At 41.2% G+C, this 27,529-nt stretch overlaps 1 protein-coding gene across 1 annotated transcript in view; it reads right to left on the bottom strand.

The window, feature by feature from the left end:
• LOC126418449 (general transcription factor IIE subunit 1) overlaps window positions 1–27,529 on the bottom strand; it is a 71,769-nt gene that overhangs the window by 30,685 nt on the left and 13,555 nt on the right. Inside the window, exon 3 of the mRNA XM_050085213.1 lies at window positions 5,722–5,850. Coding sequence (XP_049941170.1) covers window positions 5,722–5,850 — 129 coding nt within the window. The remainder of the gene's footprint in view (window positions 1–5,721; window positions 5,851–27,529) is intronic.

Below are 27,529 nucleotides of genomic sequence, written 5' to 3'. Positions count from 1 at the left end.
TAGTAATCAATACTTCATTAGGAGTTTCTCAGTACAACCACCTACCATTTGGAGTGCCTAGTACCCCAACCATCTTTCAAAGATATCTCAAAAACTTACTTGGAAGTGCCAAATACAGCAAACTACCAAAAAAACATTATCACCACAGGCAAAACTGCTGAGGATCTAGCAAACAATTTAGAAACATTGTTTTCAGTACTCCAGAAAGCAAATCTTAAGTGCAATAAGGAAAAGTGTAGCTGCTTTGTAGAACAGGTCGAATACTTGGGGCACATCCACAGTGCTACAGGCATTCACCTCACCCCTCAATATGTGCAACAATTCCACCAGACTCCTTGGCTGGTACTCATTCAAACATTCCACCAGATTGCACCCACTGACCAGCATCACCTAGTATGTAGCTGTAAAACTTGACAATTCATGATTGCACACACAAACTTCTTGAATATATGCACAAAGCACTGCACATCTGAGCCAGAAGCCAGGGTGGTGATAGTTAGATGCTGGAAACTACTGCATATGAAAAAGTCTTCAAACTCCTGTGACATGAATTGACAACCATTATCAGATTTGAGGGTCGTAGGAGATCCCTCACTGGCAAAATTAACTGACATGTGAACAATGTGGAGGATAGGTTGACTATGTAAAGAAATTTGGACAAAGCATCAACCATCAACAACCACATGCTGACCAAAATGGACCAGCAAAGTGGGTGTGCAACCTACCCCAAGCGAGCTGTGGGGCCAGCCACAGAGAGAACTGGTTCTGTGCAAAGGCCCCTCAAGTCCACACCAGATATTCTATGTCACACTCAACCATCAGCCAGGAAGACCATGTCAATGCCTTCATATGAGTCATACTCCAGTGCAACACATGCAGCACCTTTAGTGTGCAAGGAAGCAACACCGGCGTGGATGACCACATGACAGCATTGCTCCTCTATGGAAAGCATAAGGACCCTGTCAACACTGTGACGGTCACAACTTCTCCTGCTGTCAACAGAAAATTTGACAGGGTTTGCTGCAAGGGATCATCCAACGTGAACACAGGAACCACCTGCCAACCATCTCCAAATCAAACCCCATCCATCAGCAGCTGCGACAGTGTCTCAGCGTTGGCAAGCTGAGTGGAGGAGCGATAATGAACGTCACAGCAATAGTTACCGAGAAAGAGGGGCCACCTCTGCAATATGTGGACAGTCCTACCTGGCAGCTTGGAACGACAGCAATAATAAAGAAACAGTTTGTGGTCTGTGACAAGGAGGAACTGAGGAGAAACTTTACCCGATACAGGGAAACATGAAGCTTCTTAACTCTGAAAATAGTAGCTAGCATCTCCTTCCCCACCTGTGAATAATTAATGTTGTGCAGCAGAAAGCGCCTTCGATGAGTAAGCTATGGGTTGCTCGGTGCTGTATACATTCCGATGGACAGGACAGCACCAATGCCACATTGGAATATGCCACTGGCCAGGTTTAAAAGTTTACTCAGCATAAAAGAAGTCAAACAGGGAGCTGAGCACAAACACTGCTTGAGGACCGAAAAGCCCATTGACATTCGCAGATCAGACAAACTTAAAACCTTTCTGGTAAAGCTGGTTAAGAGGCTGGCAGATATGTATGGCCCAGGGAATGACCTGACCATAATACAAAATCTTGTGCAAAAAGGACTAGAGCGTGTAATCTCCCCCTCCTTAATAATTACAGCTATTGTCCACAATAAGCAAAGTCTTTTCTGAAAAATTTGAGAGTAGCGAAGATTACAATACACTTTCTAGTTTACTTAGCTTTTTGTGTATAGTTGTTTCCAGTTCTTCTTGTTTGGGGGTCTGATTCTTGAAGCTTAAATTCTCACATTTTAGGTCCACATGGTTGAACTGATCTAAATAAATTTGAAGATTGTTGTTGAAGAATTTTTTGTTGTTACATTAATATATTTTGTAATATTTTAGTGTGTCATACAATCTTTTGAATTTTCTCATTAAGAAGCCAAAATTACATTGTTTGCCCAAAATATAAAAATACGTCCGATCACATCAAAGGATGCTTACTACTCTCACTCTGCAGTAATAACCATATTCCAAAGGATTTACAATTATTCTTGACAAATGAATTTCTATTAATTTCAATTATTATTTCATAAATGAATCCAGAAATAAACATAGTAAACAGTACTAGATTGCTTAATTAATAATAGAATTTTTAAGAGTGCCAGATAATTCATAGTTTAAAATGTTTCTAAAAAAAATTTAACTGTACATTCAGAACTAGTACATATCAATTGTAACATCAAAAATAAAGTAATTCCTTTTCATAAATTTTAGCTTGAAACATAACATATTATGTATAAAATTGTATGAAAGTTTTCAGAAAAACAGCTGAGATATGAAAAAACAGCTGAGATAATACTGACCTTTCCAAAATTCAAAACATAATACTGGCATTGGCAACTACTGTTGAGGAAAAGTTATGCTAGAGGAGAATGTCCCATTACAAAGGCCTTCAAGTTCTTTGGTGCTGGAAAGTTGACAATGGCTTTCACATCATCATCTGTAGGGACAAACCATCTCTACCAAGCACATGACCCAAAAAATGCACCTTTGGTGACAAAAACTGCACTTTTCCTTCTCCAGAAGGCATTGGAAAACCATCTGAAGGTTTCATAAATGGTCCTCTCGAGTAAGGTCCATTAACCAGATATGTCAACAAGGTAATTGACACAACAGCCGATGTCCTGAATCAACTGCTCCAAATACCATTGATAAATTCCAGGAGCAGACAAGATTTCAAAAAGCAAACAGTTAAGCTGGCTAAGCCCAAAGGGGGTGTTGAGGGCTAAGAAAGTCCAAAAAATGGTGTTCAACAGCAACTGCAGATACACACTGACAAGTCGAAGCGTGAAAAACACTGCCTCCCCCCCCCCCCCCCCCTCCAATGACTACCAACAACTCCACCTGCTGTGGAATAGGATATGAATCCGTGACCAAATGTGTGAAAAACACTGCCCCCTCCCACACTTCACCAACAACTCCGCCTGCTGTAAAACTGGATACGAATCCATGGCACACTGCACTGAACATCAGTTTAAAATCACTGCAAAGGTGCTTGGCGCCACTGGGATTCTGAATCACCACCAAAGTGGTGATCCACAGGGGTGACAAAATTTAGGTACTGGCAATGTCTTAAGAGAAACATGTCCCTCTAAGTTTTCTGCCTGGCCAAAGAATACTCAAACAGCAGGCTGTGTAATAAGAGTAAGTAGTCCAGATCATGAAAAGGAATGGATTGAGAAAACAAATGCACTTTGTCAATGGTCTGGGAAAACACAAACAGAAAAGGTGTCTAAACCAAAAATATATTGTACCAACAGTGAAGTGACCACTAACAATGTAAGTTGTCATTCCACATTGTTACAACACATGGAACTGTGGAAGAGCCCTTGCAACTCTGGGTACCCCAAGAGCATGTGTGTAGCCTGACTGTCGTTCTCGAATCAACTTGAAACATGACCAGTTGCCGATCCATTACCAACATAAGTAAGATATGCAGAGATAGTCCAGAATCCAGTGAAAACCAAGAGGCATTCAATGACTGACTCGCAGTCCACCGACCCACAAACAGTTGCCATATGGCCTGTCCGAAGGCATACCCCACACACGGCCTCCATGTGTACAAGCAATCTCTGTGAACATGCAACAATTTACAATCGAGGAAGGGCCACTGGCTCAGCCAACAAGCAGAAGGAGAATGACTCCAAGGACCTGAAAACCACCACAGGCGGAAATTAATGATGCTGCAACTGACACAAACTCGCCGAGTGCAACCTGGGCAAATGTGAGCATCACCACTATGCCACTGCACTGAAATCGTCAACAGTATTGCAACTCAACAAGAGGTGAGACCACATGAGGTGCGCATGCGACATCAAGGGCTTTCTACCATGCACACCTAATTAAGACACTTGACAATTATCAGAAAGGATGTCCCTAGCCTCTACTGATAGCTCATGTGATACTACAATCTGGGCAATGTCGGTTAATGATGGGTCACACAAAATCAAGACCACAGTCTGAACCTCAGGATCAAGCACTAACTGGAGAATCACATCCCGAATTAACAAGTATGCATAAGAGGTAGCACATTTGAGACACTCAAAACGACTCTTGCACAAGAGGCCCTGCAAATCGGCAATTCCAGTCTGCATATAACTGCTCAGGAAACTTGTGATGCTGGTTAAACTTCAACTGTGCCACCAACACATGGGTTTGGTACCCAAAATACTGTGTCAGTGAGTGACAAAGCTCATCAAAAGGGAGTTGCTTCCACCCAGTGGATGGCTTGAAATTTTGAACAACTTTATGTAAACCTGTGCTGTTGGACAACAATAAAGCACCCTTATCAACAGGATTGATGATACATTTTACCTGGCAGGGCAGCAAGAACTGGCACATGTAATTCTCTCACCTTTCTGTAGGCTCATCGAAACCAGCATATGTCATCAGGGGTGGGGAAGAAAACTGCACAACAGGTACCTGTCCCGCCACCAGTGGGAAAAAAAATCTGCATTCTGGTTCAACAGTGCTTGCGTCTGCTCATGCTGCTGCTGCTGTTGTTCCTTCTGTAAGTACAACTATTCCTCTCAGTACTATAGAAATGCCAGGTCCATGGTAGCCCAAATAACACCAGGTAAATGGAAACAAAAAATAGGGGCAGCACAAATGTAAGACTGTCCTTCATCATCACTTTAGTATCTGCATGGGTGTGAAAATGCCACTACACAACACTTTTGGTAAGTGCACTTCACAGGCCAATGGCGGCTTGATAATAACTGAGGATCAGAATTCAGTGAGAGGAAATGAAATGCACTATGCAAGACAATCTACCGGAAGCAGAGAGTCAGAACCCACATAGAGAGATGCTAGGGAAGAGACTCAGCATGTGGCTAGCACAGATGACTTATGACCAAGCACTCAGCAACAACAGTCAGCACGAAGCACCAATGCCACATCCGCGGAGTTTGAACTCAGCTTAAGCACTGCCCCACTTAACTTAATGCTACCCCTCGGTAAAATTTCTGTCAGCAGATCTGTCCTTACCATGCATCACTGCACAATCCGTGGCTGGTTTCTGCACTACTCTGCAGCACTACCATGTCAGCTCATCTGCTTCCACTGCAATGTCTGCTGGCAGGAATACTAAAGCTACCAATAATCATTTTTCTCATGCCCCATCCACGAGTTAAACAGGAAAATAAATAAGTGACAACAGTACATGAAGCACCTTCTGCCAGTCACCATGCCTTGTGCAGTAAACATAAAGGTTTTCATCATATACGCCAAATACCAAATGCATACCAAATTTGTTATGCGATCATTATGCAACATGTTATTGGAAATGGAAGCAAGAACATTAAGGGGAGAAGAAAAACTGTAGATGATTATTATTATTTGTGAATGAGTGTGCCAAACAGCATGGTCATCTGTGCCCCAAACAAATTGCGTACATTAGCTACAAAATATAAAAGCAGACACATCATATAGTTAAAGTAATTACTTATGTGAATCTCAAAAAACCAAAGGAAATTTGAAACGAGGCAGAGTGACCAAGATTATACAATAGTCTTGTCACAAAAATGATTGGTTTCTTTACAACCACACAGGCAGAACAGAAAAGGAATCAACAGTTGCTGAAGAACTAAGAAAATGTTCGCCTTCCTTCCTTACCTCAAGATCGGTGAATGTTTTGCAACAGGACGGGCACTTGAAACTCGCACGACTTGTTGCGTCACGTTCCTCCGTCTCCATTTTCTTCCTCATGAGGTCTAGTTTGTACTTTACAACATTTACAAATGTCTGGAAACAGGATATAAATTAACTGAAGTATGATACAGTGTTTTCCATTCTTAATATAACTCAATGTACTCTACAGACAAATATAAAGTTACAAACATGCAATATGTCATCATTTATTATTATTATGTTTGTATATCACTCTTATCCATAGTTAGCAAGAACATAACTGATCATCTCCTTTATGCGATATGTTTGAAGAAATCAATGTACACTCAACGTACATTTTTGTTGCAGTGTTTGAGACTAGCTCTGGCACAAAGAGCCGCTGTACACTGACAGACAACCAAAGCAATTGCAATTGTAGATGTTTCCCTTACATGAAAACAACAAAAATCAAAACAAAAAAATCTCTTTACAAGTAAGTTATTATCATATTTTTAAACTTGCACTTTCCTGTAAAAGAAACTAGCTGTTGGGGGTGAAGAGACAATGTCATCTGAGAGTATGTTCACAAAAAGGTCAGTATACATGAGTGAGAAAGACAATGCCTTGCCTAACATGTTAGGCTTCGTAACATTCTCCCTCCTAAGAGTTATAGCCAGTAAGTTTGTAAGCACATATATCGATACTTCTCATAAGGACACAACAGTTTATTTTACAAGATTCATAAAAATATTCCACCATAAGAAATTTTTCCCTTTTCCTTAAGCTTTCCAGTGGGATAACTCTGTCCTTACTTTACAGATCAAAGAGGGATTGTATTGTCAACTTCCCTTCAGCAATGCACTGTGCTTAAATGTAATTAAATTGGAAAAATGTCATTCCTGTCACAAACTTTTCGATATGTGTAATAGAGTACTTTCCTCATCTAGCTACAATAAATCAATCGTAAAATTATGGATGTTTGTTTCTTTCATCACTGAAACAGGAAAAAAATTTCTCCAGTGGATAACTGTTCCCTCCACAACAAAAAGTTACTGTACAAAGGCAATCTTGTCAGCCCATGTCTCGATCAGAGAGAAGTAATTATTCTTGGAAGAAAATGCTTGAGATCACAGAGACGGGTAAAAGATGACATTTATCTAGAGTAATGGCTACCTTGCTAAGACCAAAAAGGGTATTTGTAATTCTTTCCCTCCCCCTGAGCAAGATTGCACAGTGCTTTAGATATTGATTTTTATTCACAAGAATTGGAGTACACATCCCTGACAGAACATTTAGATTGATTATGGTGTTGTTTGTTATAGGCACCATGCCAAGCATGTCTACGCAGTTCTGAGCTTGGCACCAGATGTTACAAGTACTGGCACCAGAGGCAGCCACACATCAACCACAGCCGTCAACCAACGGCTGCTCTATGGATACTCCTCTTGTTCAGCAAAGGCAGTGCTGCCGTGTAAGTGTAAGAGGCTACCACAATCCTTCTGGATTGTGAACAATGCCAGCCAATGACTACAATATAATGGGCTAAGTTATGGAACAAGACTTTCTGAAATGCATTTGGTTTCTGACTGCATTTGTATTCAGTGACTCACTGAGTAAAGAAAAAAATTTTTACATAAATGTTGTAGTGCCTCTCATTTTGGCTTTTTGCCTCTAGAACTCGTGCATCATTAAAGGATACAACAACATTGGCACAGGGGTCAGTCCTTTGCTTGCACATTTTTGGAGGACTCCTGTTTTGCCAGGACAGAAATACTACGCTAGTGTGTGTTTCTTGCAGACTCTTGGACAAACACCGTGCTTGCTTGTGGCATTGTTTTCATACTGAACTTGTTTATGTGTTTCAGACCATTACAATGTGCAGCTTACTATTTTCATTGTTTTTCTGTTACAGAGGCTGCTGTTTGCATATTCTTGTTTGTAACTTCTAATCGAACATTCTTTACAGCTCTAGTGTTTACACTGTCTTCTATTAGTGTCTTTTGCATTGTATCATGGCCAGTGTATCACAGGAAGTGTCATGCTATTCAACTGCAGGCCCAGCAAATCCAACAACTCATAACAGACATGATATTTCAAACTAATTTATTTGTATCACTTGCAACACCCCAAGCAGTACCACAACATGTTCCACCTGTCTGTGCACCACAGTTCCACGCATTCGACACATAACAGGAAGGCTGGTTTGAAAACTGTGCTGGTGTCCACTTCACTGCAGATCACATTCAAAGTATGGACAGAAAACTGCATTTTTTCGCTACAGTAGGCATCACAGTTTATAGACTGGCGTGTAAACTTTGTCCCACTGCCCGCACCAAAAGTACAGACTATGAGCTCTTGATTGCGGTGTGCTACAGTAGGCATCACAGTTTATAGACTGGTGTGTGGACTTTGTCCCACTACCCACACCAAAAGTACAAACTATGAGCTCTTGATTGCTGTGTGAGACAAGTTCTTTGGTGGACAAGTGAACATGGCTGCTGCTCATTACAAGTCTTCTTTTTTTTATTTTGTAGTAAACCTCATCAAATTTACAAACATCTGGTTTACAAGGAGTGACCAGGCATTGCAAGTTTAAGTGTGAATAAGAAGGGTATTACAATGATGCCATGATTCAAGGCACTACCATTCTGAATGTGTCAGACTCTACAATCAGGGAACAAATACTAAAGTATCTGGACTCATGTTTGAAGCAAGTGTTAGAATTAATCAAGGTGCAGGATTCTTATGATAGCACTGCGGTAGACTTTGACTCTCGTCACATTTCTGTGCTGCAAAGTAGGTTTGATAGTAGAGACCACTCTCTCTCTCTTTATAATGGCTAGATATCCCAGTTCTTGGTGTTTGTAGCCTGCCTGCCACTTTAAGCAAGGTTACAAAGACAGTTTCATTCACAGTATTGTGTTCAAAGGATAATCAAAACTTGTTTGGTAATGATTCATTTGATCTCTTTGGGTTGCACATTGAGGACAACATATTTTCTGTGAATATTTCTGTGCTGCAGGACAGTGTTTCAAAACTTTTTGCAGACTTTAGTGAACTTTTTCAGCACAGCCTAGGCAGAGAAAGCAATTTGGAGACTCATTTTACAATGAAGGAAGATGCGCAACCTCAATTTTTATCAGGCACTGCTGATGCCTCAGGCAATCAGAAATCAACTGTCACAACAATTGTTATCCTAGTAGGACAAAGGCATAATCATTCCAGTACCAGCTAATCTGCGGGCATCTCTTCTTGCAGTCACCAGGAAACCATTTTGTGTCTTAAAATTGTGCATTGATTCAAATCAACAATGAATCCTCAAATAGTGATTGACTCATTTCCATTAACATGGCCTAATGAACTGATAGATAAGCAGCTAGGAGCATACGACTTCTTCTCTAAAACAGACTTAGAGCATGCCTATTTGCAGATTCCATTGGACAACTAGTCTCAGAAATTTTTTGTGATCAGCACCCACATGGGGTTATTCAAATTTTTACATTTGCCTTTTGATAGTGCTTCAGCACCTGCAAATTTTCAGCAGCTAACCACTACAGTGCCTTCATATACAATATGTTTAGATGATATTACAGTTCTAGGTCATATTCCCAAGGAATATCTCCATAATCTGAGAAGCACATTTTTCTCTAATTCTGGTCTCAAGTGCAACAAATATGAGTGTTCTTAATTTCAAATTAAAGCTCAGTACTTGAACCATGTAACTAACACTCATGGCTTCCACCATTTGCAGTCTCATATAACTGCAACTTGGGACCTCCTAGCACCTCACAATGTAAGTGAACTTCAAACTGTACTACAAAAACACACTCACTATATTCATTTCATTCTGAATCCAATGCAAATTGTGACCCCATCGCGCAGGTTACACAGAAAAAATGTTGCTTTTGCATGATCTCAGGAATGTCAAACTGTTTTTCAATGATTGAGGAAAGCATTGTTGAGTGATAGAAATGTTTAATGCATCTTCATCCCACTAAGCCCGTTGTTCTAGTGGTCATAGGGGACTGGTGCAGTGTTCTCATACAGATTGGACCTATGGACAGACTGATTCTTTAGCATCCAAACTCTTGACCAATGCTTAGTGCTAATATTCTCGGCTAGAGAAGTAAGCTCTTGCCATTAGCTACAGTGTGACAGAATCCGGCCAAATGGAAACCCATGATAGGGACCTTTCAAACTTTGTCAGGTGCTGCTAATGTTGTCTCACACAAGTATGTGGCATCTCTGTGTCCTGCACAATGATCACTCAACACCTGATGTGCTTCACACCCCTTAAGCACCTTAACAGATCTAGAAACACCACTTAATAAGCATTCTACCTGTGACAGAAAACTGCATCTCTAGTCTTTGCATACTCATTGATGGTGTGCATGTGTGCGAAGTTGCATTAGCATCCGACCATGTCTTCTGGGTGCATGACTTTCTTTTCTTTTCTTTTCTTTTCTTTTTTATTTATTTTCTTTTCTTTTCTTTGTCAGGCAGTGCAAATACAGATATGACACAAGGTGATGTCTTGTCTCCAGTATTTTTCAATTACTTATTTGGAAAAACAGTAAGAATTTGGAATAAACAATTAAAATAATATTAAGTATCACCAATAAAACTGGGAAGAGAGAAAAAGTGTATCGAAATAAACTGCCTGGCATCTGCAGATGATTCTTCTGTACTGTTTGAAAATCTATCATATGCAGAAATACAAGTCAGTCTTTCGGAAAAGGTGATCAGTAGAGAAGGTTAAGAATCTCTGCAGACAAAACCAAACTTGTTGCCAATATAAAACATTCAAAAAATTTTATAGACAGACAACATTAATATAACGAAGGTCAAAAAATTCAAGAATCTAGGACAGATAATTCAAGAAACAGGGTTACAAAAATATATCATAAACGAAAGGACACATCAAATGAACAGGCATGTGTAACAAGAAATAATATTTATGAGGATCACTCCAAAAGAAATGCACACTATTTTTTTAAAAGTCCATCTTTTATTCTACATGTTTGAAAGTTTTACAGTGTGTAGCAACATCCTTTAGGAACAATATTTTCATTTCTGCACATAATTTCCTTCCCTCTCAACTGCCTTATGCCATCTTGGAACCAGCGCCTGCATACCCGCACAGCAAAAATTCTGGACCAACCTGTTGGAGCCACTGTTTGGCAGCGTGCACAAGGGAGTCATCATCTTCAAACCTTGTTCCACGAAGAGAGTCTTTCAGTTTCCCAGAGAGATGATAGTCACATGGAGCCAGGTCAGGACTGTAAGGCAAGTGTTTCACTGTTGTTCATCCGAGTTTTGTGATCACTTCCATGGTTTTTTTGACTGACATGTGGCCGTGCAACAGCAAAACATCCTGCTTTTGCTGATGTGGTTGAACACGACTCAGCTGAGCTTGAAGTTTCTTCAGTGTCGTCACATATGCATCAGAATTTATACTGGTTCCACTTGGCATGATGTCCACAAGCAAGAATCCTTTGGAATCGAAAAACACTGTAGCCATAACTTTTCCAGCAGAATGTATGATTTTGAATTTTTTTTTTCTTGGGTGAATTTGTATGATGCCACTCCATTGATTGCCTCTTCGTCTCTGGTGAAAACTGATGAAGCCATGTTTCATCACCTGTCACACTTCTTCCAAGACATTCATCTCCATCATTCTCGTACTGTTCCAAAAGTTTGCTGCATACTGTTTTTCTTGTTTCTTTGTGAGCCACTGTCAACTTCCTGGGAACCCACCTGGCACAAACCTTTTTCAACGCCAACACTTTCAGTATTCTGCAAACACTTCCTTCCCCTATCCCAACGTAGTGTGACAATTTGTTCTCTGTGATGCGTCTGTCAGCAGTCACCAATTCGTTAACTCTCTGCACATTGTCTGGAGTGTGTGCAGTACGAGGCCTGCCGCTGCGAGGACAATCCTCAATATTGCCGTGCCCGCTTTCATCACGTAACCTGCTTGCCCATCGACTAACTGTATTGCGATCGACAGCAGCATCTCCATACACCTTTTTCAACCTCTTGTGGATGTTTCCCAATGTTCCGTTTTCACAGCACAGGAATTCTATGACAGCACATTGCTTCTGACGAATGTCAAGTGTAGCAGCCATCTTGAAGACATTCTGTGATGGTGCCACTCACGGGAACAGGTTGAACCAAGTTTGAAAACAAGCAGGAAGGATGTATTTACACACTGTAAAACTTTCATACATGCAGAATGAAAACTGTATTTTTACAAAACTAGTGTGTATTTCTTTTGGAGTGACCCTCATACAACAAGAAGTGCATATTAAGAAAGACATTGAAACCAGAATGTATCAAGATGTTGAACAAATAGGAAAAAGATATTTGTATTTTTTGCACATTTATACTGGATGAATAATAAAAGGTAAAGAAATTAACAAAGTGAAATGGAACTGTAACTGTTAATAATTAAAAAAAAAGAAAAGAGAAACAGTTGGCTTATAAGCAGCCCTCTGGACAATGGTGCTCATTAAGGCGTGGCAATGAGAAAAAAATAATACATTAAAATAATTGTGAAATGCTAGGTCTGCACATTACAAGGTAGGAGTGAATGGACTGATAGCAGACTCTCTGCCCAAACTGACTCAATGCAGGCTACTGTGTGTGAACAGAAGAGAGCTCCTATAATGTGTGTGAACATGCTAATGTCAGCAGTAAATTTTTGTTATTAAAAAAAGAGTCTAAATTATCCATCACTATGGCACTGAATGAGATGCAATTATCATTCACTTAAAGCACATACATGTAGCTGTTTCTCATGACAAATGAATTAAAAAACTCTTAGACATTGTACTTGACTTACGAAGGAGACTGCTTACAAAACTTGTGGCTAGTCAGTTCCTGACTATTGTTTCTCTGTCTGGGATACATATCAAAGCAGAATAACAGAAGTGACAGAAATATGGTACAAATGTCAACAGCACACTACATCACATTCATTCACACAGCATGTTTCGTAAATGCATCAAGAATGAGAATCTTTGGATGTGGAATAAGTCAAATAATACATTAAATGTGACTACTTCTGCAAAGTATACTAACAACAAATTATGACTGGCACTAAAACATTCAAACAGACAATGATGGTCATCATTTCTGAATTACAGAACTTCATGCTACCAATGTCTATGTACTGCCAAAGTCAACATCTATTGAATTCAAATATTAGAGTTAGGTGAAATTTACATATATGAAATGAAATATTCTGGTGAACTGCAGGAACAGCTTAGATGGTATTCTTTTACTCTGTTTCTGAATATTGAGGTATTTTCAGTTTTCTGCATCTATTTTGCAATTATAGCAGATGTGATTTTTTTCAGGTCCCTATATATGGTTAAACACAGACATGCTGTTTGATAGTGGTATGGATTTTAAACATCTGATTCTGATGTCACAATAGACCTGAAGATGATCTGTTTACAACTAAAACTTGGTGTGTAATAAATTGATTAACACAGCTGTGTGCAACCATGATTATTCGGGAAAGTAATTTTTCTTTTTTAGTCTTTGAGGCTCATGAGATTATGTACTGCTTTCTGAGTGGACCTGCTTGTATAGCATAACGTGCACTAGCAAGTGAGACAGAAAGGTGAACCAGATCCAGATCGAGTCCCTGCAATGGCTGAACAACTGAGCGTGGTTTTGGGATGGTTTCCCATGCTCACTTAAGTGAGTGGTGACAAAAATACGCATTTCCTTGGAGTTACAAGAGAGATTTAAAATACCTTCACTGATTTCAGAAATAACCTCAAAAAAAGTTGGCCTGTTGAAAGAAGTGTATGAGGCAGGGAACATTTGTGTAAACCAACACTATAGGTAACCACTAACAAAATGTTGGTTCTACTATGTTTGTTATTGCTGGTTATTACCCACTGTGTCACATCTATTATTTTATTTACAGGTATTGTGTGATTTTTCTTTCGAGAAATATATGAGTACATAGTGCACAAACCACCAGTGACTGACACAATTTTCTTCTTCTTATCATCCAGACTTTCTAACACACAAACTATTATTGAAGTGCCAAAATGTAGTAGAACATATAAAATGTCTATAAAACACCACACCGTACAATGTACTTGTAGTTAAACAGTCACAATTCCTGAAATCCATCATCCATAGACTCTGGCCTGCTGAGGAGTATCACAGTCCTGGTTCCATGGATAAACCATGAAAATTTGCTGCATTACACCACACATAAACAGACCTGGCCTGCAGGCAGATCAGTGAGACTAGATCCAATGGGTAGCACCTGCACATTAATGGGAACCGAATGGCTTAAGATCAGCAGGCCTGATCCATTACAGTTACCTGCAGAAATGGCCTGCAGTATTGGCCTGTCGAGGAAATCCACTCATGTGGCCAGCTATTCGCGAGCCACAGACAGTGATCAGTCCATGGAATAGATAACTTGTTCAAATACTCTGAGAATTAATAATAATGAGGATGGGTAGCAACTCACCATAAAGACAATTGCTGAGCCACAGACAGGCGTGTAGAAAAGACAATTATTCTCTCACAACTAAATTTTCAGCCATAGCTTTTGTCATAAAGCAAGAGCGCACACACATTCACAAAATCACTCAGACACAACTCATGCACACATGGCCACTGTCTAAGGCAGCTCCATGTACAGTCTCTGAGAATCAGATTCAAACAAACCACTCCTCATGCCTAACGTCGGCAGCTTCTTGGCTAACAAAACAAAGTGGTGGCAGCACTGAGTGCAAACGGAGGGGAGTGATGGAAAAGGGAGAAGCAATAATAATGAGAGAGTAGGGAAGTGGCACATATACGCAGCTGCACCCAGCAAGTGACGATGCATGGCACTTCATTTCTGGGATTTTTCCAGTGTCCCCCCCCCCCCTTTCCAAATTTACCCGCTATTTCTCTGATTGCCCTCGTGTCTTTGAAATTCCCTGGTTTCCAGAAGCTGTGGCAACCCTGTTATTTCCACTTTTATAAATGAGTGTTGCTATGCACTATGCAGGGTGTCTTGCAGGAAACATACTTTGTCTCATCAACTAGCTACAAAGGTAACACAGAGGCAGCACTACCAGGTCAGCATAAGATTTCAGTAATGTACTTTGGTTAAAATACTATTGTAGCAAGAAGAGTTACAGCTTCTTCATGATGTTTGTGATCCCTCTAATGGACAAGGTTGCAAAACTGATGTCCAGTGATGGAGTATCATGCATTGAATGCCAAAGTAAGTCTCATGGGTCCGCTTTTGATGGACCATTTTTAGTATTGTGCTTGAAATTACTGTTAGGAAGAATTGACTGTATTTAATAGTCAATGTTTGGAATTTCATATTGTCAGTCTCAAGGAGTCGAATGTCATTTAGTTTACAAAGTTCACTCATTTCATGCTGAATAGTACTCCAAATGGTCCTTGACTTATTTTCAGAATTTTTAATTTTTTGCACAAATCACAAAGTTTTTGCCTTTCTAATGACATGTTAAAGAATTCTGCAATAGTGCTTGTAATACATATTAAGCCTAGATTGGAGCTAGTCCTCTGCATTAAATAAAGCTATCTCTTCCTAGAACAAGATACTCTAATCCCAAATGCTAGCCATCCTTCTTCTGCATTCTACTGCAACTTTCCTGGACCCATTGTAAAGGAAAGCCAGATTCATAACACTGTATGAAGCTTTTTACGAAATAATTAAATTTCTCATCTACTATGTGTCCTTGGTAAACTTCATCCCATTTTTCATTTTGTACATAAATACATACGTATATCTAAAAACAAAGATGATGTGACTTACCAAACGAAAGCGCTGGCATGTCGATAGACACACAAACATACACAGAAAATTCAAGCTTTCGTAACCAACAGTTGCTTCGTCAGGAAAGAGGGAAGGAGAGGGAAAGACGAAAGGATATGGGTTTTAAGGGAGAGAGCAAGGAGTCATTCCAATCCCGGGACGGAAAGACTTACCTTAGGGGAAAAAAGGACAGGTATACACTCGCGCGCACACACACACACACACACACACACACACACACACACACACACACACACACATATCCATCAGCACATACACAGACACAAGCAGACATTTGTAAAGGCAAAGAGTTTGGGCAGAGATGTCAGTCGAGGCGGAAGTACAGAGGCAAAGATGTTGTTGAATGACAGGTGAGGTATGAGCGTCGGCAACTTGAAATTAGCGGAGGTTGATGCCTGGTGGGTAACGAGAACAGAGGATATACTGAAGGGCAAGTTCCCATCTCTGGAGTTCTGACAGGTTGGTGTTAGTGGGAAGTATCCAGATAACCCAGACGGTGTAACACTGTGCCAAGATGTGCTGGCCGTGCACCAAGGCATGTTTAGCCATAGGGTGATCCTCATTACCAACAAACACTGTCTGCCTGTGTCCATTCATGTGAATGGACAGTTTGTTGCTGGTCATTCTCACATAGAAAGCTTCACAGTGTAGGCAGGTCAGTTGGTAAATCACGTGGGTGCTTTCACACGTGGCTCTGCCTTTGGTCGTGTACACCTTCCGGGTTAAAGGACTGGAGTAGGTGGTGGTGGGAGGGTACATGGGACAGGTTTTACAACGGGGGCGGTTACAAGGGTGGGAGCCAGAGGGTAGGGAAGGTGGTTTGGGGATTTCATAGGGATGAACCAAGAGGTTATGAAGGTTAGGTGGATGGCAGAAAGACACTCTTGGTGGAGTGGGGAGAATTTCATGAAGGATGGATCTCATTTCAGGGCAGGATTTGAGGAAGTTGTATCCCTGCTAGAGAGCCACATTCAGAGTCTGATCCAGTCCCAGAAAGTATCTTGTCACAAGTGGGGCACTTTTGGGGTTCTTCTGTGGAAGGTTCTGGGTTTGAGGGGATAAGGAAGTGGCTCTGGTAATTTGCTTCTGTATCAGGTCGGGAGGGTAGTTGCGGGATGCGAAAGCTGTTTTCAGGTTGTTGGTACAATGGTTCAGGGATTCCGGACTGGAGCAGATTCGTTTGCCACGAAGACCTAGGCTGTAGGGAAGGGACCGTTTGATGTGGAATGGGTGGCAGCTGTCATAATGGAGGTACTGTTGCTTGTTGGTGGGTTTGATGTGGACGGACGTGTGAAGCTGGCCATTGGACAGATGGTGGTCAACGTCAAGGAAAGTGGCATGGGATTTGGAATAGGACCAGGTGAATCTGATGGAACCAAAGGAGTTGAGGTTGGAGAGGAAATTCTGGAGTTCTTCTTCACTGTGAGTCCATATCATGAAGATGTCATCAATAAATCTGTACCAAACTTTGGGTTGGCAGGCCTGGGTAACCAAGAAGGCTTCCTCTAAGCGACCCATAAATAGGTTGGCGTACGAGGGGGCCACCCTGGTACCCATGGCTGTTCCCTTTAATTGTTGGTATGTCCGGCCTTTGAAAGTGAAGAAGTTGTGAGTCAGGATGAAGCTGGCTAAGGTAATGAGGAAAGAGGTTTTAGGTAGGGTGGCAGGTGATCGGCGTGAAAGGAAGTGCTCCATCGCAGCGAGGCCCTGGACGTGCGGAATATTTGTGTATAAGGAAGTGGCATCAATGGTTACAAGGATGGTTTCCGGGGGTAACAGATTGGGTAAGGATTCCAGGCGTTCATGGGTACCTGAATACGGAGCTGCTGCATTGATGGACAGCTGTTTCATGAAATGGCCTCGCTGATCACCAGATCTCACTCCGTGTGACTTTTTTCTGTGGGTACACATTAAAGATCTGGTGTGTGTACTGCCTCTAACACATGATGTAGCAGATCTCCGGGAGCGAATACAGGAAGTGACTGCCACAGTCGATGATGCCATGTTGGGACAGGTATGGCACGAATTCGATTACCATATTGACATCTGCCGGGTCTCTCATGGTTCGCATATCGAATGTTTGTAAAAAAAACTTTCAGAGTTTCTCTTCAAAACGCAACATGTATGACATCTGTACAATGTTTAGTTCTTGTACAATAAATAACTGAAAGTGTTCCTGGACTTTATGTACACCCTGTAGTTTAGACAAGATGAGAATAGAAGCTTTCGAAATGTGGTACTACAGAAGAATACTGAAGATTAGATGAGTGGATCATGTAAGTAACAAGGAGGTACTGCATAGAATTGGGGAGAAGAGGAATTTGTGGCACAACTTGGCTAGAAGAAGGGATCGGTTGATAGGACACGTTCTGAGGCATCAAGGGATCACCAGTTTAGTATTGGAGGGCAGCATGGAGGGTAAAAATTGTAAAGGGAGACCAAGAGATGAATACGCGAAGCAGATTCAGAGGGACATAGGGTGCAGTAGTTACTTGGAGATGAAGAAGCATGCACAGGGTAGAGTACCATGCAGAGCTGTGTCAAACCAATATTTGCCCATCCACTCATTACTTGCGCACACTAAGGTGACGATTCCCGTAAGAGCCTTTAAAGGCTACCCAGCCATTGACCGTCATCTGTGCGAAAGCGCACAGGTTTCCCGAACTTTTACGGGAATCATCACCTTAGTGTGCGCAAGTAATGATCGGATGGGCAAATATCTATTAGGTACATTACGTATGTAGATTGTGGACAGTTGGGAATGTGGGTTTCACAGGAAGCGTGCAAGGGATAAGTCCCTGCAGTCGCACTATTCATATGTGCCCTTGGTGGCTCAGATGGATAGAGCGTCTGCCATGTAAGCAAGAGATCCCGGGTTCGAGTTCCGGTCGAGGCACACATTTTCAGCTGTCCCTATCGAGGTATTTCAACAACACCTGTTGGCAGCTGAGGGTTTCAATTAATTATCATTTATTCTAGAGAAGCTGCACGGTCGTCAATGGTATCTGTTCTTTCAAGGACAGTTACTATCTTCATATATATAGTGAGATTTTTGTTTTCAATTAATTAGTGTTGTATGCAGTTTTTAATTAGCTGTATGAAGATGAGACAAATATTTGCTCATTTTCTGTTTTGCATCATCCCTTACTTGCTTCTATATTCATAGAGATTGTGCCAAAACAAACAGCCTTTCATATAGTTGCAAAAAGAGAATACATTTCCATGAATTTACTCTTTGTTTCAACATTTGGTAATCTTTGGATTTGTTGTCAGTGCCTGTTATGGTGGAACATTACTAAATACATCCAGATGCTAAATTTAAGGACTCACTTTTGATTTTCATATTGATAATTTAAATTTTCCAGGAAATTTTTATTTTAGGTTCATTCTTGTGGTGGTTCACCAGAGTGATATTATTACTGAACTTTAGCACTTGAGACTGGAGGTACCCTGATATAAAAATTAAATTCAAGCCTCATTTTTAAGTAAGAGAGTTGGCACACTGGAAACCTTGCCAGGACAGGATTGGAATTAAAATGGAATCAACTGATCTACCAAAAGTGATTTTTAGTTAGAGAAAGTTCAGGACTCGGCGTTAGCACTGCAAGTACAAGCTACATGAGAGATATGGTACTGCCGTTCAGCCCTCACTGTATCTGCTGCAGCACTTGGCAATTTTGGAGAACTACGTGACACTAGCTGTTCAAATGGAGGTCAGGTGATCATCTACTCATACTCTGTAGCAGGTGCAGATACCTGGCAGTGAGCTTATTGGCTTTCTCACATCAACAAGTTAACACAAGTGTTTTCATATTGTAATTAGGGCTTACTATAGGTTGGTGGGCCTATAACTAACCAAGAAGATGTATTATATTACCTCTACTACTTATTGGAATGAACTACTGATAACTCATGGTAGACAGTGGTGGTGCAGCCAATGGCCTATGCTCTCAATTACATCAGGTTATCTTGTATTGTTACCAGAGTGAAGGGAAGGTGACGGTAATTAATTTCAAGTTGGAAAAACATCAGTAGAAAAAAAAGAATCAATCTAGTAAATGTGACTGTAGTGAATGGGGAGATGAGAAAGCTTCATGTTGGTTCCCATAAATGTTCAACAAGTTAGGTCTAACCTTAGAGAACTAAAGTCTGGCACTGTCACTGAGACTAGTCATTTAAGAAACAGTCTTGGAGAAGACGAAAAAAAATAATAATAATAAATAAATAATAAATACTTGTTGTGTTTAAGTTTATGGAGGAAGTATCTGCAGATTTACAGCAAATCAATAGTTTAAGTATTAAGACTAAAATCATCCTGGCTGAACAAATCTCTGGGTTAAATGGTGCTTGTGAGACTGCATGCCACAAGAAATGTACAATCATTGAGAACATATCTAGTAGTTTAAGTCAGCTAAAACCACAGGTGACTGAACAAGATGAACCAGCAGAAGAATACTGTGGGATATGAGCTAACAAGATGAAGCTTACATTTGTAAGACCAAAGATGTGCAATCTGTACTGAGTGAGGCAGCAAGTGTAATAGAGACAATTTTATGTTCCAAGTCAAGCAGTTGGTACCCAAACACACATTTTTTTTTATTTAATCATGTCAGAAACACACAATGTAGCTTACGGAATATCACAAATATTAGCAAACAATATTAGGAAAAGGATAGATTGCTACTCACCACAAGGATGAACTGGTGAGTTGCAGAGAGGTACAACAAAAAGACTGTTGCACATTATAGCTTTCGACCAAAGTTTTCTTATAAAAAAGAAAAAGTACTGACTCACACATTCACACAAGGAAGCACACCTCATGCCCACATAACTGCTACCATCAGTAGCTCTGATCCCGAATGTCACATAAATAGCAAATCTGGAGTAGGGTAGAAAAGGGGGAGGGATAGCATGGTATGGGTGGGAGGAGAGAAGAGCACTGTCTGGCAGGGTGTGCAGGGACACAGCACTGCGAGGTGAAGTGTGGGGAGAAAAAAAATGAGGAGTGGAAAAGGAGAGGAGGAGAGAAGGAGAAAGGATGGGCAGGTACACTGGCAGAGGGTTGCAGACAAAGAGGGTAAGGGACTGTGAAAAGAAGGATATGATAGGATGAGGGGGTGCAATCTGTTGGTTGGAGGGTGTGAGTACAGTAGGTTACTGTAGGTGAAGGCCAGGGTAATTTCGGGAGCAGAGAATGCATTGCAAGGATAGCTCCAACCTGCACAGTTCAAAAAAGCTGATGGTGGACAGGAGGTTCCAGATAGCCCCAGGCTGTGAAGCAGACACTGAAATTAAGTATGTTATGTTTAGTTGCATATTGTGTCACAGGGTAGTCTACTTTGCTTTTGGCCACAGTTTGCTGGTGGCCATTCATCCTACTGGGCAGCAACTTGGTAGTCATAGCAATATAAAAAGCTGCACACTGGTTGCAGCAGAGCTGATATATAACATAGTCTGTTTCACAAGTGGCCCAGCCTTTGATGTGGATAAGATAAGCTTGTGACAGGACTGGAATAGTAAGTACTGGGTGGGTGGATTGAGCAGGTCTTGCACCTGGGTCTTTCACAGGGATATGATCACTGTGGCAAGTTGTTGGGATTGGGAATGCTGCAGGGATGGACTATGATGCTGTGGAGGTTGAATGTGTGATGGAACACGACTTTAGGAGGGGTGGTAAGGATCTTGGGTAGGATGTCTGTTATTCCATAGTACGATGATAGACAATCAAAGCACTGACGATGGATGTGGTTCAGCTGTTCCAGTCCAGGGTGGTACTGTGATGAGGGTGGCACTCTTTTGTAGCTGGCTCTTGGAGGTGGTGACAGGACTGGTGGTGTGTGGGGAAATGCCATGGGAAATCTGGTTGGGGAATAGGTCTGGGCAGTAATGCCTGTCTGTGAAGGCCTTGGTGAGGCCTTCTGCATACTTAGAAAAATAGTTGTCATTACAGATATGTTGTCTGTGGTGGCAAAGCTGTGTGGGAGGGAATTTTTAGTGTGTGAGGATGGCAGCTGTCAAAATGCAGGTGTGGTTGGTGGGTTTAATGTGGACAGAGATATGAACGGGGCCATCAGAGAGGAGTAGATCAACTCCCAGGGAGATGGCACACTGGGCTGAAGTGGACCAAATGAAATGGATTTTCAGTGTTTAAAATATGCCTAGCTTATGTAAACAGATGTGCTACTATGTACTGTGTTTTTGTGACGTAACAATCTGTGAGCAATATATACATGGACATGGCCATTTGCACATGGTTCTTCATGATTTTTAAATATTTTAGTTATGACAAAGCTTTCATAATATGCTCATTTTTAGCCACATGACAACTTGGCATGAGGTCCAAACACAATAAACATGTTTCATAATGAAAATATTTTTTTACGACATGAAGATGATAGCAAAGTTTGTCGACATCGGTTGTTTTAAAAATTTTTTTGTGGTCATGACTGTTGAATGCTTTTAGCAAGCAAAACAGATCACTCCTTCGGTTTTCTCGAAACGAGGAAATGTAGTAGAAGGTGTTGAGGTTGTGAAGTAATGAGGAAAGTGTCTCTAGGTCCTGAGTCCAGATCATGAAGATATCATCGTTGTTGTTGTTGTGGTCTTCAGTCCTGAGACTGGTTTGATGCAGCTCTCCATGTTACTCTATCCTGTGCAAGCTTCTTCATCTCCCAGTACCTACTGCAACCTACATCCTTCTGAATCTGCTTAGTGTATTCATCTCTTGGTCTCCCTCTACGATTTTTACCCTCCACGCTGCCCTCCAATGCTAAATTTGTGATCCCTCGATGCCTCAAAACATGTCCTACCAACTGATCCCTTCTTCTAGTCAAGTTGTGCCACAAACTTCTCTTCTCCCCAATCCTATTCAATACCTCCTCATTAGTTACGTGATCTACCCACCTTATCTTCAGCATTCTTCTGTAGCATCACATTTCGAAAGCTTCTATTCTCTTCTTGTCCAAACTAGTTATCGTCCATGTTTCACTTCCATACATGGCTACACTCCATACAAATACTTTCATAAACGGCTTCCTGACACTTAAATCTATACTCGATGTTAACAAATTTCTCTTCTTCAGAAACGCTTTCCTTGCCATTGCCAGTCTACATTTTATATCCTCTCTACTTCGACCATCATCGGTTATTTTACTCCCTAAATACCAAAACTCCTTTACTACTTTAAGTGTCTCATTTCCTAATCTAATTCCCTCAGCATCACCTGAAGATATCATCAATGAACCTGAATCAGACCAGGGGTTTGGGGTCCTGAAAGGCTGAGAAGATTTCCTATAGAGGGCCTATAAACAGGTTGACATAGGAGGGTGCCATGCAGGTGCCCATGGCTGTGCTCCATATTTGTTTGTAACCTTCCCTCCAAAGGAGAAATAGTTATGTATTAGGATAAAGTTAGTTAGGAGAATAAGGTAGTGGCTTTGAAGTCTGTAGAACACTGAGAAAGTTAGTGTTCAACTGCGGCAAGACCACGGACATGACTGATGTTGGTATTTTGGGAAGTGGTGTCAATAGTGACCAGTAGGAAACCAGGAGGTAAGTGGGTGAGGATGGTAGAGAGTCAGTGAAAGAGGTGATTGGTATCTTTGACAAGGGAGGCTAGATTACGGGTAACTGAGAGCCAAAACCCTTTCAGTGGCAGCATAATGACCAGCTACAATGGGGCGTCCAGGATTGTTGGGTTTGTGGGTTTTGGGAGGCATGTAGATCGGGTGATGAGGGAAAATGGATTCTAGGGAGACGTCCTGGGAACGGCCTAAGGCTTTAAGAAAGGAGCGGATTATGTTGGACTTCTGGGATGGGGTCACTCTGGCAGAGTTTATAGATGTACGAGACAGTCAATCAGCAGAGGACTTTCACCAAGTAGTCACTGTGACTCATCATGACAGTGGTGGAGCCTTTGTCTGCAGGGAGGATCATTAGGTCAGAATCTGTTTTGAGACTGTCTAAAGCTGTCATTTCCCCTCTGTAAGGTTGGTGTTCTTCAGACAGGACTTGGGGAAGGATGGTGAGGCCAAGTTGAGAGTAAAGTTGACCAAGGCATGGTTCGGTTAGAGGGTGCAGGGGGAGGATCATAGTTAGATAGTGGTATGAACTGGAAGAGACATGGTTCAATGTTAGAATTAGGTTGGCTTTGGTTGGAGGTATTGGTGGCAGAGAAGATCAGGGGAAGGAGAATAGGTCTTTGACAAATCCAACATGATTAAATTTGGGTGTAGAGGTAAAGGTGAGGTCTTTGGATAGTACTGAAACTTCTGTGGGGCTATGGATTTTGGTGTAAAGGTTAACAACAGTGTTCTGGGATTGTTTAGGCTCTTGATCTGGCATTTTGGTATGTGGCAAGTTTAAAAGGTCCCCTGGGCATGGTCTGGGTACTATGATGGGTTGATGAGGAGGAACACTGTGAGTAGCACATGAGTTGGGTAGTGGTGTCCCAAGGTGGCAGTAGGATGTCATCAGGTTGGATAACTTATGAAGGTGGTGTCTACAATGCTCTTCCAGGTTCTAGAAAGCAAGGAATTCAGCTTCAGAGATGTGATGTATGTAGCGAGGATTGCACAGCAGCAGTATCTTGCGGAGGGAGCAGGGGCAGTCCTGGGGTGCCTGTGCCATGGAAAGATGTTTTTCCAATATCAGGTTTGTGAGAGACAGGGACAGGTAGAATATGAAAAGGTGAAGGTCATTGTAAAAGGAGGAGTGGGAGACAGAGAAAGGAAGTTTTACTGTTAGGCTGTTGGGTGCAATTCCATGATCCTGCTTGTAATGTGTTCTACAGGCTCCAGAAATATTTTTCTGGAGCAGTATTGGATGGCTTCCAGAAGCTTAATGTATGCCTCTGGAGAGGATTCAATTGATGTAATCCTCTCATCAGGCACTGCGGTGGAATTCTGTCACTTTGCTTCCTTGAAATTGTAGCTTTGCTTGACATTCACTTGTGTGAGCTGACTGCTAGTACTATCTGACATACAATTGGATGGTGATGTGTGTAAGGGACTGGTGTGCGAACTGATTTTGTACAGTGTTTGGCTATTTTTTCATTTTCAAAAATTAGATCTGCACTGCAATCTGTCACTATTAAAAGGTAGAGGGAGTTAATTGTCATGGTCCAAAGATGGTTGATGTAGGTCTGCCCACTCCAGTATGACATCTCCATTAAAACTGTATACAATGCAGCGACTATTGAAATCACCCACAACAACAGATGCTTTCTGTTTGTTGAAATTATCGAGAGGAAATATACATCTCACATAAGCTGAGAGAGATACTACTGAACTATCGGGAAAGGCTCATATCACAGCTAAGCATTACAATCATTTCTGCAAACACCAAAGGCTTATCAACATGTAAAGAACAGCTTTTACACAAGCTTTGTTGTATACACAAATGAGATTATTGTGTGTCTGAGAAACACATAGGACATTCAGTAATCTTGCCCTATTGTTCCATGAATGTAGCTAGTGGTCGAAAGACCTCATGGACAGGTACACTCTTTGCCAGACTAGAACTCCAAATCATTATGACTTCCATTACAGAACAGAATAATTATTGCTGAAGTTTACAACCTTATCATCTCCCATCTACAAGCCTCTCAATGTAATATTATCATTTAATAGTTAAGTGAAGTTAATGAACAAGTGTTGAATGGAACTGATATGGTTAAATGAATCATTGACACAAGCAGATGAATTAAAATTACATAATTTTGCTTCACATGATCTGGGTGGTGATTTATATACAGTTACATTTTTTAAATCATTTCAGTGCGTACTTCCTAAAGGATAGTCAGACTAATAAAAAAGTAAGTTTGTTGTGGACTATCAAGAGGTGATGCCACATAACGGGGACCCATGACGCAAGATAATACTGACGTTTGATGAATTTCAGTTGGCCTTTAAAAACAGATTATGGTCAGAAGGAGTTCAGAGCTGATTAACTCTAAAAAGCCTGGATCAATATAAGTATGCTTAGATGTGTGGGGCTGCAGAGCCTATTTTCAAACATATATGAATCTGAATGAGTACTTGGATGATCCATTGAGATATGAACACCTCATAAGTAGTTTAAAAAGTTGATTGCTATTCTCAATGAGTTAGAATGTAATTGGCAGAGACCAGAGTGATGTGCAAGCTTTGCTAAGCTTCTTGGACTAGACATACCAGATGTATTAGAAAACAGCAAATTAAACAGAGATAATTTTGTAGGGAAAGGCTCAAAGTGCGTCCACTGCACAGACCGGTGCAGAGGTAGTAATTTCTATATGAAGCACATCAAGAAATATTACATATGTGGCCCTTCTCAAAGTAACCAATGATGGTATTGGAAAGACCTTTTTTTTATTCATTTAAAAGCTATTTGTTAATATTTTTATACACTTCTTCATTTAATAAGGTGAACTGGCCCTCGCTATTTTTATTTACTTTAAAAAAGAGAAAAATGTTACACAATTTACTGTATTTTAATTAATCTCAGTAGAGCTCAATTATTCTAAATGCATTAGCAGCTTGAGCTTTCTCCAGCATTATTGCTGGCTGAGCACAAAAGAGAAAATACTCAAGATTCATGGCATTTTCTGAGCATAGCCTTAAAATTAAGTGAGTTTCTTGGAGCCTTTTTTAGCTATGAAATGACAAAGTACAAGGAGGTAGAAGAGTAAAATATATTTAAAGAGAGATTTTAGCCATGGTGCTTAACTGATAATGAATGGAGCAGATGGTGTTTATTGCAGCTACTGGGGTTATCACTGATGTATTAAGAATCATTTTTTAAGTAGTAGGCTAGTAAGAACTGGGTACACCACCAATCCTGATCTTTAAGTAATCTCAAAAGTAGCACCTAAATAATGATTCATTTCTATACTGCAAAGAGAGCAATATATTTACATTAATCTCCAGTGAGGCAGAAGCTGTAGTGAGGGAAGAAGTATTCCAGTAGTTCCTAAAGAGTAAATGAAAATGAGCATAAATTTTTTAAATCATCTTCATAAAACTGGTCACTTTTAGCAGCTGAGAGATACTGATGTGCTGTGGATGAAGCGACATGGAGAGGATGGGTGTTTATTACATATATTTATAATATATGAAGTAAGGTAAATGGTTCATACGTTATGATAATCAGCACTGCAGTCCCAGGAACCTATTTGCACCTGTGTGGTCACAAGCCCACACACCCATATTCCTCCCTGACGGGTACTTGAGTTGCCATTCAGCCCCTCGACTGCCAGTTCTGTTCAGGACTTCAAACTGACTGACAGCTGCCTCAAGTCTTGCTTCAGACCACAATGATTGCCACTGCCATTACCTAGGCAGTGCCGTCTCACACCTCTGCTGGAATCATCAGCGGTGATGAGGCTGACTCCCAGGCGTGATACTCAGAGTTCATGTGGATTCTCAGTACAGTACCTCATCAAGAGTCATCCTCTCTAGAACCTGGCCTAGGTTTGCTGACTGCAGTGTCAGCTCCTGGTCTTGTCTATCACTCCACCTATTCATGTGCAATTCAGTGTTTCCTGTTATGTGTTTGTATAGTTTTGCTGGAGCACAGTTTCATTCCCCCCCCCCAAACTGACTGTGCATTTTTTACACAAATGCATTTACGCTTGTTCTCTGATGAAAGTCCCTCTGATGTGCACACCCCTTGCTCATGACTTCTCCAGATGCTGATCCCCTCATCAGACCTGTTCTTGGCAATCCCATCGCGCTGATGCCTGTTGTAACACTGGTTCTGTCACTCCTGGCCCTCCAATCATCATCAGCCTATTGCAGCCAGTCCTCGTGGCACCGTTCCTGGCCACCACAGCCATTGTGACAGCTCGCCCCATCATCTCCACGGTTATCACCATGGACATTTGCACAGCTGTAATTGGACCTTGCGACGCCATTCATGGTCGTTGCTGCCACCACACCAACTCCTCAGTGACTTTCCTGGCTGTCTCCAAACCCCCAATCTTGTCACGTGTTCTTCTGG

This window comes from Schistocerca serialis, chromosome 9 (assembly GCF_023864345.2).
Source record: "Schistocerca serialis cubense isolate TAMUIC-IGC-003099 chromosome 9, iqSchSeri2.2, whole genome shotgun sequence".
In the NCBI taxonomy this organism is placed as follows: Eukaryota; Metazoa; Arthropoda; class Insecta; order Orthoptera; family Acrididae; genus Schistocerca; species Schistocerca serialis.
Note: the sequence above shows the minus strand (reverse complement) of the source record. Positions and strands in the feature narration are given on the sequence as shown.